The sequence below is a fragment of the Dendrobates tinctorius genome, unplaced genomic scaffold, assembly GCF_039654945.1.
Source record: "Dendrobates tinctorius isolate UK_male_01 unplaced genomic scaffold, ASM3965494v1 ptg000164l, whole genome shotgun sequence".
In the NCBI taxonomy this organism is placed as follows: Eukaryota; Metazoa; Chordata; class Amphibia; order Anura; family Dendrobatidae; genus Dendrobates; species Dendrobates tinctorius.
In genome coordinates, this window is record NW_027361831.1 from 9,582,839 (window position 1) to 9,599,196 (window position 16,358).

Genomic DNA, 16,358 nt, shown 5'->3' on the forward strand with positions numbered 1-16,358 from the left:
TGACTTACTCACAGCCAAAGCTAACAGACAGTTCTCCATCCTCCTCCTTCTCGACCTGTCCTCTGCCGACACAGTCGACCACTGCCTACTGCTACAGATTCTTTCTTCCCTTGGCATCAAAGACCTTGCCCTGTCCTGGATTGCCTCATACCTTTCTGACTGCACCTTCAGCGTTTCCCACTCCCACACTACCTCCTCATCCCGCCCTCTCTCTGTTGAGTCCCCCAAGGCTCTGTCCTGGGGCCCCTACTTTTTTCCATCTATACTCTTGGCGTAGGACAACTCATGAAGTCCCATGGCTTCCAGTACCACCTGTATGCGGTCGACACTCAGATCTACCTCTCTGGCCCAGATGTCACCTCTCTGCTGTCCAGAATGCCGGACTATCAGCCATATCCCTTTTTTCACCTCTCGCTTCCTAAAACTCAATGTAGACAAAACTGAACTCATTATTTTTCCTCCATCTCATGTATCTTACCTACCCGATCTATCTATTATGGTAAACTGCATCACGCTCTCTCCGGCACCTGAAATCCGCTGCCTCGGAGTAACTCTCAACTCTGCCCTGTCCTTCAAACCTCACCTCCAAACTCTTGCCACCTCCTGTCGCCTCCAACTCAAAAATATTTCCAGAATCCGTCCCTTCCTCAGCTCTCAGTCTACTAAAACTCTTGTACATGCCCTCGTTATCTCCCACCTTGACTACTGAAACACTCTCCTCTGTGGCCTCCCTGCTAACTCTCTTGCACCACTTCAGTCTGTCCTCAACTCTTCTGCCTGACTAATCCACCCCTCTCCTCGCTACTCCCGTCTCTCCCCTCTGCAAATCCATCCACTGGCTCCCAATTCACCAATGAATCCAGTTCACACTACTAACACTGACCTACAAAGCCATCCACAACCTGTCCCCTCCCTATATCTCTGAACTAATCTCCCAATATCTTCCCTCACATAATCTTCGATCCTCCCAAGACCTCCTACTCTCCTCCACATTTATTTGTTCCTCACACAACCGCCTCCAAGATTTCTCCCGAATATCCCCTATCCTCTGTAATTCCATGGCTCAACATGTCCGATTATCCACCACCCTCGAATCCTTCAAACGGAACCTGAAAACCCATCTTTTCAGGAAAGCTTACAGCCTGCAATAACCATTCTGCCGCCTCAAAACCACCAGAGCTGCTGCCTCATCACCACCAGAGCTGCTGCACCCCCGATCTTCTGTCTCTTCCCCACTATCTCACAGAATGTAAGTCCACAAGGGCAGGGTCCTCTCCCCTCTGTACCAGTCTGTCACTGTAAATTTGGTTATTGTTAATGATGTCTATAACTTTGTATGTAACCCCCTTTTCATGTACAGCACCATGGAATTAACGGAGCTATATAAATAAATAATAATAATAACAAGAGGCGTTGAAGGCCTCACTTTGACTTCAGGTAGGGTCTGATTGTTCTACAAACATCTAGATGGGTTTGAGACCTGGATTTCATCAAGTATTATGAGACTTAGGCTGGGTTCACATTGCATTTAGGGGGTGCGTTTAACACATCCATTATATAGCGGCATTAACACTATGTATCGGATGCGTTAACGCACCCATACACTGCTATAGACGAGCGCATTGCTATCGCATGCCATAATCGGCATGCATTAGCGATGTGCCGTCATTCTGTGACGGACCCTCGTACGTGGTCTGCAGCGTCCGAGGGTCCGTCACTGCTAGCGCAGATGAAGCTAGCGGGATCGCATAACGTGATCGCGTTATGGGAGTAGCATTAACGCAGTCCGTCAACGCTATGCATTGAACGGACTGCATTAACGCTATGTGAACCTGGTCGTAGCCGTCTATTGTCCAAAAATGCTTTCTATTCATCTCAGCAATTAAAGGAGAAATTTAACCTCCCTCTCACATGATTTTATCAATATATTCATTTGGCTCATCACTAAAAAGCATCCTTGAGGTGGTCAGATCTAAATCCCTAGTGGAGCATTGTAGACAGTCATAACTATAAATCATCCATAGGGGGTACATGAACCCTCTGTTTCACCACAAAGTTGGCATACGTACAGAGGCCAAAGGTCTGAAGTGCTTTCAGGAAGCTGCTGATCTTATACGCATGCTGCGGAATTATAAATACTTTTTAGGAGTAAAAGTTTTTACAGTTGTATAATCATAATCAGCAGGTAGAAGAACTGACACTGGACACACGGTAAAACTGCGGTAGGAGTTTGTTTCTTGCACATAAATTGATTGATAAGATCTGATGGAACAAAAAACGTGGTCCATTTTCCCACCATTTTCTATGTGCTCGAAAATATTTCAATAGGGATACAAAACTAAAAGCATTTAAAATCATAGAAAGTTTGTTCAAAGACCTTGTGTGGAGGTAAAGAGCTGAGGCTGAAGATGCTTCATCTCCAAAAGTCTACAAAACAGAGAGGATTGGCAACTCCGAAATTCCTTGTATATTTCATGGCTTTGGGAGCTTGGAAACTTATGAATCAGCAGGTTTGGATGAAATCGGCAATTCTTCAGGTTCCATGTCTTCTTTTGAAGGGAATCAGTTTCTAATGATGGTTAATAAACTACTATACTTAGCACAGAAAGGGATTTAATGAAGGGATCACATCAGATGTTCCTACAAAGAAGGAATGGATTGTAGATTTAACTAGTAATGTGTAATAGGAGAACATTTATTATTGCAGTGTAGAGAAGTTACAGACTTTATTCAGACATGGATATTGTGCACTGAAAGTAACTGTAATGAATGGGTGTAAGGAAGAAGAGGGAGTAAGACTTTTTGGATATTTTCTTGTGGAGTGGGGGTAAGGGTTGTAATATTTCTCCATATAGTGTATATCTATGAACGTATAAAAATGTGAAATATTCAACGCACATAGAATATTGCTTTTTATTTGCTTATGACATAATTCTAATTCTTTATTTTCCTGTGCTAACTTCCGCTCCTGCTCTCCACCAATAACATGGATCAGTGTAGGGCAGGAGGAGAGAACAGTTCTCTAAGTGATCAGAAAGGACTCTGTATCAGCGTTCTCCTAAGTCACAGGAAGCTGCCGCCAGACTAGAAGAGACACACATTTATTAGGAAGAAATTTTCGTGTTAAAAGTGCATTTAAAAGTAAAAAAAATACAGTAAGTTCTAAAGTGCTTTCCTTTTTTCGTTTAATTATATGACTGTGATGAATGTTTTTTGTGCAATTTGTCAATAAAATATATAGTTTCTCCCCGTGTGCGTTATTATTGATGTTTAACAAAATATGTTTTCTGGTCATTTATTTTTCACATTCTAAGTATGATAATGGCTTCTCCCCGTTTCGGATTTTAGATGTTTAAGAAAATAGCATTATTGTTGAAAACATTTCCCAGATTCTTAATATGAACATGGTTTATCAAGACTTGATTTATCTGACCAACATTTCTCACATTCTGAACATAAATATGACTTCTCCCCTGTGTTACTTCTCTGATGTGTAACAAAGTGTGATTTCCATGCAAAGCACTTTCCACATTCTGAACATAAATATGGCTTCTCTCCTGTGTGAGTTCTCTGGTGACTAACAAGATGAGATTTCTGTACAAAACCTTTTCCACATTCTGAACATGAAAAGGGCTTCTCCCCTGTGTGAGTTCTCTGGTGAATAACAAGAATCCATTTCTGTTTAAAACTTTTCCCACATTCTGGACATAAATATGACATCTCCCCTGTGTGATTTCTTTGATGTGTAACAAAGTGTGATTTCCAAGCAAAACATTGTCCACATTCTGAACATGAATATGGCTTCTCTCCTGTGTGAGTTCTCTGGTGACCAACAAGGTGTGCTTTCTGTATAAAACATTTTCCACATTCTGAACACGAAAAAGGCTTCTCCCCTGTGTGAGTTCTCTGGTGACTAACAACAGCTGATTTCCTTGCAAAACATTTTCCACATTCTGGACATGAATATGGCTTCTCCCCTGTGTGAGTTCTCTGGTGATTAAGAAGATCTGGTTTCTGTACAAAACATTTCCCACATTCAGAACATGGAAAAGGCTTCTCCCCAGTATGAATTCTTTCATGCCTAACAAGATCTGACTTCTGGATAAAATATTTCCCACATTTGGAACAAGAAAATCTCTTCGCTATGTGAATTTGTTGATGTTTAACAAAAGATGTTTCGAGGGGACAACTGATTCCATATTCTGAATGTCCAATCGGCTTCTTTGCTTTAAGAGCAGTTTCTTTTTTAGTGCCTTTTTTCTGACTTTTATTTTTCTTAATAATCTGTAATGAATCAGAAGAGATCATCTGATTCTTTGAAACAGGTACTAAGTCTTTGCTGTGAAGGGATGATGGTATATAAGGAGTGATGGCATTCATTTCAATTGTATCCTGTATGATTTCAAGGTCACCCAATTTAAAAATTGAAGCAGTCAGTGGTCCCTCAGATCTCCTGGTACAGTCATCTGCCAAGAAAAAAAAACAATTATTTTTGAATAACATATCCTTGAAATTTATATTCTTGAACATTTTTACTCAAAATATTAATAGAAATGGGAAGTTAAGTAAGAAAACTGAATTATTCACCAAGACAATGACAGTTCACAGTCTAATAGAAAACCTCCTAGCATGAACCAGTAGAACATGGTTTTCAACCAAAGATTTGAATAAAAAAAACATTAAAAAAAAGTTATGCTTGAGAAAATGATACTAATAAAAACTTCTTATCCTGCAAAAATCAAGCCCCCACTCAGGTTTCAAAATAGTCACTACTCTTATAGATGAATTCACTGATGGATATAATTTAAAAAAATGAGTCACTTTATGGGGCTTTATCTGCTTTAGTTTTCTGCCATTCTGCAACACTGGGGCTTCTTCAAATGGTGTATCATTTTCTCTGTTCTGCAATGCCTGCTTCTATCACCAGTCGTCACCATCATTCATTCTGTAGGCGATGCTGGTCATGGAGGAGACACTGTAACTTGAAGCTCGGGGCAGCACAGGCTCTGTTCAGCCACTAAGAAAAGGGTAGCCAGCACCAGTACTACCATCCAGTCTGGCAGTATGGGTGTGTGATGTCCAGTTGGAGTAATCAGCTTCCTGCTTCAGGTAATTGGAAAGCACCAAACCCTACTATATCTCAAAGAATATTGTCAGAAGCTGCCAGATCCAGCCTTGTTCTCCTCTGGTTCAGTCCTGTGTGATCAGCTCCCAATTTGTGTATTTGATGCTATTGTGACCCTGGCCCATTTACTGACTACTCTTGTGTCTACTGATTTTGTATTTTCTCTGCCCTCCTGGTTCTACCTAAACTCTAGGCCTCTCAAATTAATTTCAGAAGTGATTTTTTTCCCCAAAAAAATAGGTTTTATATACTTAATTGAACATATAAAAACTTGTTACTAAACTTGTAATCCTTTTATCATCCAAAAAAAAAAAAAATAAATAAAACGGGATGTTGGAAAAATGCTGCCAACCTAAAGTAGAAATAAGGTAAATGTTATTTATTAACTATTTTGTCTGGTATCACTATTTGATTAAGGAGCATACAAATTTAAAGTTTGAAAATTACAAATCTTTCTAAATTATTTGACAATTTTCAGATATTTTTAAAAATAAATGCAAAATATATCAACCTAAACTGACCAGAAACATAAAGTACAATGTGTCACAGAAAAAAAATATTTCAGAATCCCTGTAATCAGAAGACGCACCACACTAAGTGACACGTCAGGTTTGAAAAATGGAGCCTGGTTAGGAACACAAAACTAGCTGCTGGAAGTGGATAAATCAGAGTATTTTGGACACTAACTACTGTAGTCAAAACTGTGACTTTAGACAATAACACAGCTACTGAAAATGACCAAACGCAACTGTCCTCATCAGAAAAAAAATGAGTAGTTAGTGTGAAACCTCCCTGGAGTAATAAGAGTATGCGGCTCGGTGTCTCTTGGCAATCTAAACTATCTTAGGGACAATATTGTCTATCAGATGAGTTTCATTGACATTGGAGAACTTTTTATAACCCCTTCAATCCATTTTCCGTTTTTGCGTTTCTGTTTTTTGCTCACTTTCTTCCCAGAGCCATAACTTTTTTTATTTAGTAGTTACTATGGCCATGTTAGGGCTTGTTTTTTTCGCCGGACGAGTTGTACTTTTGAAACGACACCATTGATTTTACTATATAATTACTGGAAAACGGGAAAAAAAATTCCAAGTGAGGTGAAATTGCAAAAAAAGTGTATTTCCACAATTGTTTTCTTTTTTCTACCATGTTCATCAAATGCTAAAACTGACCCGCCATTATGATTCTCCAGGTAATTACGAGTTCAGATGCCAAACATGTATAGGTTCTTTTTTATTTAAGTGGTGAAAAAAAAATCTAAAGTTTAATAAAAAAATTGGGTCATTTTCTGAGACCCATAGCGACTCCATTTTTGGGGATCTAGGGCTGGGTGAGGGCTTATTTAGTGCATGCAGAGTTGACATTTTTATTGATACCATTTTGGTGTAGATATGTTTTGATCGCCTATTATTGCAATGTTGTGGCCACCAAAAAAAACATAATTCTGGCGTTTTGATTTTTGTCTCGTTAGGCTGTTTACCGAAAGGATTTATTCATTTTATATATTGATAGATCAGGCAATTGTGAATGCGGGGAAATCAAAAATGTGTATTTTTTGTTTTATTTTGAATGGGGCATATTGGGGGTGATTTTAACTTTTTTTTTATTTTTCTTACATTTTTCAAAACTTTGTTTTACTTTTTACTAGCTTTAATAGCTTCCATGGGAGACTGGAGGCTGCCTGCCTATGCTACACACAGGGCTTCAGTCCTGCTGTGTGTAGCTAAAATGATAACTTGCCATGAGCACCGACAGCTGGGCAGGTAATTGCAACTTACCTGCCTGTTGTACATTGCACCATTTTCCCCCAGCACAGAGCGGTCACAGACGCTCCTACAGGGGATTCAGCTGCATCTGCCAACGTGATAAGTTGGGACTTCTGAGGTCATTCTGACAGCTCCCCAAGTTAGGTAGTGGGGATTCAGCCATCAGAATGACTTTGGAAGTCCCACCTCAACTACAGAGCGGACCGGAAAACAAGCCTCCGCTCTGTAGAGGTGAGGTCAGCGGAGGCTTCTGAATCCCCGGCAGGAGCAGGACAGTGCGTCACTTGTCTTATCCATTTCATTATTTCTTTCTGTGCTGTGTTGTGTATAAATATATGATTCTTCAGATGTTGTATTAGTCTAGCCTGATGAAGAGACCTGAGTAGTCTCGAAAGCTTGCAATTTGTTACCATCGTTTCAGTTAGCCATTAAAAGGTATCAACCACTGAGGACTCTCAATTCCAAATATTTTTCTAACATATCCCAGTGATTCGGAGACTTTTCCATGACACGTAATTGACGAAAGTGGAAAATTTTGGTTGTTATAATTTGCGGGGTTTTTTTAATGAAAATACCGAAAATTTGAAAATTTTTTGAAAATTTAGCAATTTTCAAACTTACTTTTTAAGCCCTTACATCAGAGAGTTACATCGCACAAAATAGTTCACCACATTTCTACTTAACATCAGCATCATTTTTCAAAAGTATTTTTTTTGTTAGAAGGGTTAAAAGTTTACCAGCAAATTCTAATTTTTCTAAAAATAATTACAAAACAAATTTTTCAGGGTCCACATCCCATTTCAAGAGACTTTGAGGGCTTATGTGAGAGAAAATACCCCAAAGTGACACCATTTTAAAAACTACTCCCCTCAAAGTGCTCGAAAAAGTTTATTAACCCTTGACGGGCTTCACCGAAATTAGACTAATGTGGAAGGAAAAAAATGAAAATGTTACTTTTTACCTCAAAAATATTGCTTTAGCCCCAAGTTTTGCATTTTCAAAACTGTATCAGGAGAAAATGGATGGTACAATTTGTTAAAAAGTTTTTCAAGATTAGACTGATATGAGCACCATTCAACTTTTGGAGCTGATAACTGGCTGGAATAGATGGCGGATGCCATGTTGTGTTTGGCCCATTCGGCCATATGGATCTTCTTCAGGTCTTTCAGATTTTGGGGCTGTCGCTGGGCAATATTGAGTTTCAGTTCCCTTCAAAGATTTTCTATTGGGTTCAGGTCGGGGAGACTGCCCAGACCACTCCAAGATCTGGAAATGGTTCTTACCGAGCCACTCCTCAGTTGCCCTGGCGGTGTGTTGCAGGTCATTGTTATGCGGGGAAAAAAACAGCCATGACCCATCTTCAATGCACTTACTGAGGGAAGTAGGTTGTTGGCCAAAATCTCGTGATACATGACCCCATCTATCCTCCCTTCAATACGGTGCAGTCCTGTCCCCCCACCATGCTTCATGGTTGGGACGGTGTTCTTGGGGTTGTACTCATCCTTCTTCTTCCTACAAACACAGCAAGTGAAGTTGATACCAAAAAGTTCTATTTTGGTTTTATCTGACCAAATGCCTCCTCTGGATCATCCAAATAGTCATCAGCGAACTTCAAATGGGCCTAGACATGTGCTGGCAAGAGCAGGGGACCTTATGTACCCTGCAGAATTTTAATCCATGATGGCATGTTTGAGACTGTGGTAACAGCTCTCTTCAGGTCATTGACCAGGTCCTCCCATGTAGTTCTGGGCTGATTCCTGACCTTTCTCAGAATCATCCTTACCCCATGAGGCCAGATCTTGCATAGAGCCCCACACCAAGGAAGATTGAAAGTCATCTTGTGTTTATTCCATTTTCTAATAATTGTGCCAAGAGTTGTTTCCATCTCACCAAGCTACTTGCCTATTGTCCTGTAGCACATCCAAGCCTTGTGCAGGTGAACAATTTTGTCCCTGGTGTCTTTAGACAGCTCTTTGTCTTGGCCATGGTGGAAAGGTTGGAGTGTGGTTGATTGTGTGGACAGGTGGTCTTTAATATCGGTAACGAGTTCAAACAGATGCAATTTATACAGGTAATAAGTGCAGAGCAGGAGAGCTCCTTAAAGAAAAACTAACAGGTCTGTAAGAGTCAGAAGTCTTGCTGGTTGGTAGGTGATCAAATACTTATTTCATGCAATTTATTTAAAAAAATCATACAATGTGATTTTCTGTTTTTTATTTTTATATTCTGTTTCTCACAGGTGAAGTGTAAATATAATAAAAATTACAGACGTCTCCATTCTTTGTAGGTGGGAAAACTTGCAAAATTGGCAGTGTATCAAATAATCATTTTCCTCACTGTACAAACCACATGCATCCTGACTTATTACAGTTAATTTCTTTAGGTTTTAGTACCCATACATTATGCACAGCTCATGCGTCAGGAGACACGCACCCCGTAAATTGAGTGGGCTTTCATCACTACAGATATGTCAAACATGTGTAAGCTAAATGTGATTAAAGTACACTGTGGGGCTCAGAAGGGAGGGGAGCATTTGGGATTGGGGAGTGCAAAATTCCCTGGATTCATATTGGGGGATGAGGAGCCATACCACCATAGGTTCAATGACAGATGATGGACTGAAGTGGGGACTTGTTTTTTGTGGATTGAGTTGAAGATTTTTTGGGAACATTTTACATAACATTTTGGATCACATTTATCTGGCGCTCTACGCTCAGCACTTACTTTGGGGTTTCCATCTAAATCTCTTGTTGACGGGATTTATTCACATCGTTTTTAAGAAATCTCAAGATGGAAGAGGCCAGGAGCCATTTGGTGAGCTGCATTTCTTGCTACATGTTCACAGATTTACCAGTGGAAAAGCCAAACTTCACATGCCACAAATGCAAGCTTGTGACCCTGTTGGAGGAAAAGTTGCAAAATCTCGAAGAGAGGTTAGCTACGTTGAAGATCATTAAGGAAGGTGAAGAGTTCTTGGACAGAGCAGAATTATCTCTTGATGTTACAGAAAGAGAAGAAATTCGAAGTGCACCTGAAGAAACAGAGGAATGGAGACATGTGACCCAGAGAAGCAGGAGGATCAGGAGGCGGTCAGCACCCATACTGCTCAGAAACCAGTACCAGGCTCTCACGCAGGAAAACGATGAAGAAATACATCAGGATAAGACTTTGCCAACAAACAGCAACCTTGTACGCCCTCAGAGTCCTCCTGGATGGAGAAAGAAAAATGTTGTGAAGAAGAAACGGAGAGTGGTGGTCATGGGGGATTCCCTGTTGAGAGGAACAGAGGCCGCTATCTGCAGACCGGATATAACTTCAAGAGAAATGTGCTGTCTTCCAGGTGCAAAAATTAAAGATGTGTCTGACAGGATATCAGGACTCTTCAGACCTACAGATGACTACCCATTCCTGCTACTACATGTGGGGACAAATGACACGGCAAGAAACGGCCTGGAAACCATCTGCAGAGACTTTGAAGACTTAGGCAAGAAAGTGAAAGAACTGGAAGCGCAGGTGGTCTTCTCTTCCATCCTCCCAGTGGATGGCCATGGAACAAGGAGGTGGAATAAGATTCTGCAGGTGAACAACTGGCTACGTCGATGGTGCCGTCAGCAACGATTTGGATTTCTGGATCACGGAGTGAATTACTTATACGATGGACTACTTGCTAGAGATGGGGTGAACCTTACGAAGACTGGAAAGCAGGTATTTGGAAGTCGCCTTGCTACACTTGTAAGGAGAGCTTTAAACTAGAACATGGGAAGGGAAGCAAGAGACCAGGAAAAGCCATACACCTGACAAATGCTATTGAGAACTCTGCTATTAGAAGTGGAAAGGAAGAACAAAGACGAAAGAATCTAATTAATAAAAATATTGGAGAAAGAGAAACCAATCACAAACTAAAATGTTTCTATACTAATGCACAAAGCATGGGCAACAAACAAGGAGAATTGGAACTACTAACACAGGAAAAGAAATATGATGTCATTGGAATCACTGAAACTTGGTGGGACAATACACATGATTGGAATACAAGACTAGAAGGATACAACTTATTTGCAAGAAACAGTCTTGATAAACGAGGAGGGGGTGTCGCATTGTATGTTAGAAACGCGTATATCTGCACAGAGATTGAAGCTTCAGAGACTGGGAGTTCTGTGGAAACTGTTTGGGTAAGAATACAAGGCCAGAACAATGGAAAGGACACCATTGTAGGCATTTACTACAGGCCGCCTGTGCAAGCTGAAGATATGGATGAACTCTTTATGCATCAAATGGCCAAGTTCTCCAAAAAATATGACATAGTTGTCATGGGAGATTTCAACTATCCAGACATTTGTTGGGAATCTCTCTCAGGCAAAACTAACAGGTCAAGGAAATTCTTATCCTCTTTTGCTGACAACTTTATCTTCCAAAAGGTAAGGGAGAAAACAAGGGGAACTGCTACCTTGGATCTAATCCTTACAAACAGGGAGGAAATGGTTGAGGAGGTAAAAGTGGCTGGGAACCTAGGAGGTAGCGACCATGCTATTTTAGAATTTTGGATAACTAGAGGCGGAAGACCTGTGAAGACTCAGACGTCAAGGTTAGATTTCAGAAAGGCAGATTTTAAGGGATTCAGAAAGAGAATTGGAGGGATCCAATGGCTGGATATCCTTAAAGACAAAAATGTCCAGGAAGGATGGGAAATCTTGAAAAATGAAATTCTCAAAGCACAGTTGTTAACAATTCCGAAAAGAGGGAAGAATAGGAAGCATTTAAGGAAACCAGGATGGATGAACACAGAACTTAAGCACATGCTAAAAAGGAAGAAAAAAATGTTTATAAAATGGAAAGAGGGAGGCATATCTAAAGAAGAATATAATGCTGTCTGCAGAACCTGCAGGGCACAAATCAGATTAGCTAAAGCTGAAAATGAATTGAGGCTTGCAAGAGATGTCAAAAGCAATAATAAAGGATTTTGGGGATATGTCAAAAGTAAAAGAAAAGTCAAAGATGCTATAGGATTTTTACAGGATGAAAATGAAGAAATGGTAAGACAGGATGTTGAGAAGGCTGAACTTTTAAATTCCTATTTTGCATCTGTTTTCACTCAGAAAGGAAATGTAACATCAACTGTTATTCACTGTCCTATTAAGGGAATAGAAGAATCCAGGATATCTATAAACAGAAAGATAGTGAGGAAACACTTAGCTAACCTAAATGAATTCAAGTCTCCAGGTCCAGATGAATTACACCCCAGAGTACTGAAGGAGATAGCAGAAGAAATTTTTGAACCCCTCTCCATAATCTTTGAAAATTCTTGGAGAACAGGAGAAGTGCCAGAAGACTGGAGAAGAGCAAATGTTGTTCCTATCTTCAAAAGGGGGAAGAAGGTGGACCCAGGCAACTATAGGCCAGTGAGTCTGACTTCTATACCAGGAAAAATCTTTGAACAAATTATTAAACAACATGTATGTGAATACCTGGATAAGAATGAAGTGATTAAACAGAGTCAGCATGGGTTTGTAACTAATAAGTCATGTCAGACTAATTTAATTTCCTTCTATGACGGTATTACTGATTGGGTGGATCAAGGAAATGCTGTAGATATAGTATATCTTGACTTCAGCAAAGCATTTGACAAAGTCTCTCATACAATCCTTATTGAAAAAATGACTAAGTATGGAATGGACAAGGCAACTGTTAGGTGGATTCATAACTGGCTTAGTGATCGGACCCAAAGAGTGGTCGTAAATGGCTGCACATCCAGTTGGAAGAATGTCTCAAGTGGGGTACCACAGGGCTCTGTCCTGGGCCCTGTATTGTTCAACATCTTTATCAACGATTTAGATGAAGGAATTGAGGGTAAACTGATTAAATTTGCTGATGACACAAAGCTAGGAGGGATAGCTAATACTAGAGAAGAGAGAGAGAGGATTCAAAAAGATTTAAATAAACTGGAGAAGTGGGCAGCAACTAACAGAATGGTTTTTAACAGGGAGAAATGCAAAGTACTACATCTGGGCAATAAAAATGAAAAAAGCATATATAGAATGGGAGGAATAGGGCTAAGTGACAGCACATGTGAAAAAGACTTGGGTATACTAATAGATCACAGACTGAATATGAGTCAACAGTGTGATGCAGCAGCAAAAAAGGCAAATGCAATTCTAGGATGTATGAACAGAAGCATACAGTCTAGATCACGTGAAGTAATTATTTCCCTCTACTCCTCTTTGGTCAGACCTCATATGGAATATTGTGTCCAGTTTTGGGCACCACATTTTAAAAAAGACATCAACAAACTGGAGCAAGTTCAGAAAAGAGCGACCAGAATGGTGACCGGTCTGCAAACCCTGTCTTATGAGGAAAGGTTGCAGGATTTGGGAATGTTTAGTTTGCAAAAGAGAAGACTGAGAGGAGACTTAATAGCTGTCTACAAATATTTAAAGGGCTGTCACATTGTAGAAGGATCAACTTTATTCTCATTTGCACAAGGAAAGACTAGAAGCAATGGGATGAAGCTGAATGGGAGGAGACACAGATTAGATATTAGAAAAAACTTTTTGACAGTTAGAGTGATCAATGAGTGGAACAGGCTGCCACGAGAAGTGGTGAGTTCTCCTTCAATGGAAGTCTTCAAACAGAGGCTGGACAGACATCTAACTGGGATGATTTAGCGAATCCTGCTTTGAGCAGGGGGTTGGACCAGATGGCCCAGGAGGTCCCTTCCAACTCTACGATTCTATGATTCTAATGAGGCAGAGTTACTCTGGACTCTGTTGGACCTCTGTTCAGTGGTGTCCTTCTTTTCAGAAATGCACAAAACTGTGTCAAACCGCACTTTCAAGCCAAGGTTTAGTAAGTTTCTTTTGTTATCCCTTTTATTTTATGTAATTTTATATATCATATTGTTTTGTTCCCATTTTGTATCATCTTGTATATTTTTTTTTATAACACTGGCTATCTTTCTGGATTAAAAATAAAACTGAATAGTTCTGTTCTTCTTGCTCTGTAAACTGTACCCCTGAAGCCACAAGCTACCTGTAACGGGTGTCCAAACGATTGATAGTGGCGGAGCTGGCAGTGACCGTATGAGTGGTATATACTGTACATATGGTCCATGTGCTGGAATTGGAGGTATGTATACACCATACGCTCACTGTTAGTTCCCCAATAACTGGAATAGTAGTGGAAGCGGCTGTGGCCTCATCCGTCACTCGATTGTGCAATTGTCCTTATGATTGGAGGCAGCGGAGTTGCGTTCCCTTAACAAAGTGGTGGGTTCTGTGTGACTCTCCAGGCTGTGTATCCTTGACACCCATTATAATATCTTTTTCAACTGACTTTATAACTTGTCAACACATTCTACCTATGCTGGCATTTGGCTTTGTAGTTTAAAAATCGGGGCAGTTAAGAGTCAGTGTCTTCTAGTCACAAGGGGTCGGTGGATCCTCCAGGTTGTAAGCGCTATAGAAGAAGTGCGATCAATGCCCAAAGTAATAGAAAAGTTTTGGCTGGGGGAACAGGCAGGGGTCTAACGGCAGAATGGTGATCACATGATTGTAATAGGTCCAGACTACACCACCGATAAAGCAGTGAAAACTAATGGCTGAGAAGAATCTATGACATCTCTGCATTTAGTGGTTACTACTCACGTGGGTAATCATCTGTAGTAGTCTCCTCTTTAAACTGCTCATCACTCATCACATATGTCTCAGTAGTATTAAAACGGGTCAGATCTTCACCCTGAAACAAATATTGTAAAAGTCACAGAGAGAGGGAAAAGTCCCATCTATGACCAGCTCTAATCCTGCCATCTCCACCGTTCTCATTACACAAGTATAAAACATATAATACTGGGGGATAAAACGAGACTGAGCACAAGACCTTCACAGCCGTCTACACATCATAGGGGAGATCTCATGACACCTTCTTTCCATCTACCTGATGATCCTGAGGAACAATGAGATCTGGTTTACAGTCCTGTGGAAGAAGAGGACGGGGACATCTCTCTGGTGTTGTCCTCTTACTGGATAGAACTGGAGGAAACACATACAGGGACTGAATTCATTCTTTACATACAGATAATTATAGGCCGTGTGTATTTAGTCCTGTCTATTACCTGGTGATGTGAGTGGCTGGGGAACCTCCATCATGACGTCCTTGTACAGATCTTTGTGTCCTTCTAGATACTCCCACTCCTCCATGGAAAGATAGACAGCGATATCCTGACACCTTATAGGAACCTGACACATACAATGATACCGTCATCTCTTTCTTCATACCATGATTAAGGCTTCTAGCTGAAACGTGTCGGTTATGTATTGTGGACTTTCAAGGTGACCAGTGCATTTTTTTAAATTTTTTACTACTCTAATAACGAAGGTTTTATTTAATTGGATTTGTCTTCTCTGGAGAACTACTCTCTTTCTTTTGTATGTACAGATATTTGTGTGCTTCTAAATACTACCACTCCTACATGGAGAAGTAGACGGCGACATCCTGACACCTTATAAGAACTTAACATATACAATGATACCATCATCCCTCCCCATCCCTTCATAGCATCTATAATATAACGCTGTGTCACTCTGTCCGAAGCCTTTATAGACTGCGCAAACACGACACGCCTGCGCAGTCTGGCTCCAGACAGAATGAGGCAGCCAGCTTTGAGGAGTGTCTATGGCGCCGGAGATGGCGGTACCGTACACAATGCATACCGCCATCTCCGACGCCATACTTACATACTTACCTGACCGGGAGGAGCGTTGCCGCGGCGCTTCTCTTCGGGGCAGGAGACCGGGGATGGAGTGCGGCCGGAATCTCGCTGTGCATGCGCGATCCGGCGCCATTTTACTGAAGACACACTTGCAGTGTGTCTTCAGCAATATGGCGCCGGACAGCGCTATGGGCATGCGCGATTCCGCCCGCACTCCTGCCCCGGCCTCCAGCAGAACAGCGCTGTAGCACAGGAAAGAAGGGTGAGTATAAATGGGCTTTTTTTTGTGTACTTTTAATAGGTGTGAGGGGACCATGCATACCAGGATAGGGGGGTGAGGGGGCCATGCATACCAGGATTGGAGGATGAGGGGTACCATGCTTACCAGGACAGGGGGTGAGGGGACCATGCATACCAGGATAGGGGCGTAAGAGGACCATGCATACCAGGATTGGGGGATGAGGGGGACCATGCATACCAGGATTGCCGGATGAGGGGTACCATGCATACCAGGATAGGTGGTGAGCGGACCATATATACCAGGATAGGGGGTGAGGGGACCATGCATACCAGGATTGGGGTATGAGGGGTACCATGCATACCAGGATAGGTGGTGAGGGGACCATACATACCAGGGTAGGGGGTGAGGGGACCATGCATACCAGGACTGGGGGATGAGGGGTACCATGCATACCAGGTATAGGGGATGAGGGGTACCATGCTAGGCGGGTGAGAGGACCATGCATACCAGGATTGGGGGATG

General features: G+C 41.2%; 1 protein-coding gene across 1 annotated transcript in view; it reads right to left on the reverse strand.

Annotated features, from left to right (window-relative positions):
* Nucleotides 1-2,212: 2,212 nt before the first annotated feature.
* Nucleotides 2,213-16,358, reverse strand: part of LOC141053001 (uncharacterized) — a 151,239-nt gene continuing 137,093 nt past the window's right edge. Inside the window, 4 exon segments of the mRNA XM_073550322.1 lie at nt 2,213-4,466; nt 14,532-14,622; nt 14,821-14,915; nt 14,999-15,122. Of these exon segments, the coding sequence (XP_073406423.1) occupies nt 3,394-4,466; nt 14,532-14,622; nt 14,821-14,915; nt 14,999-15,122 (1,383 nt within the window). The 3' untranslated portion in view covers nt 2,213-3,393.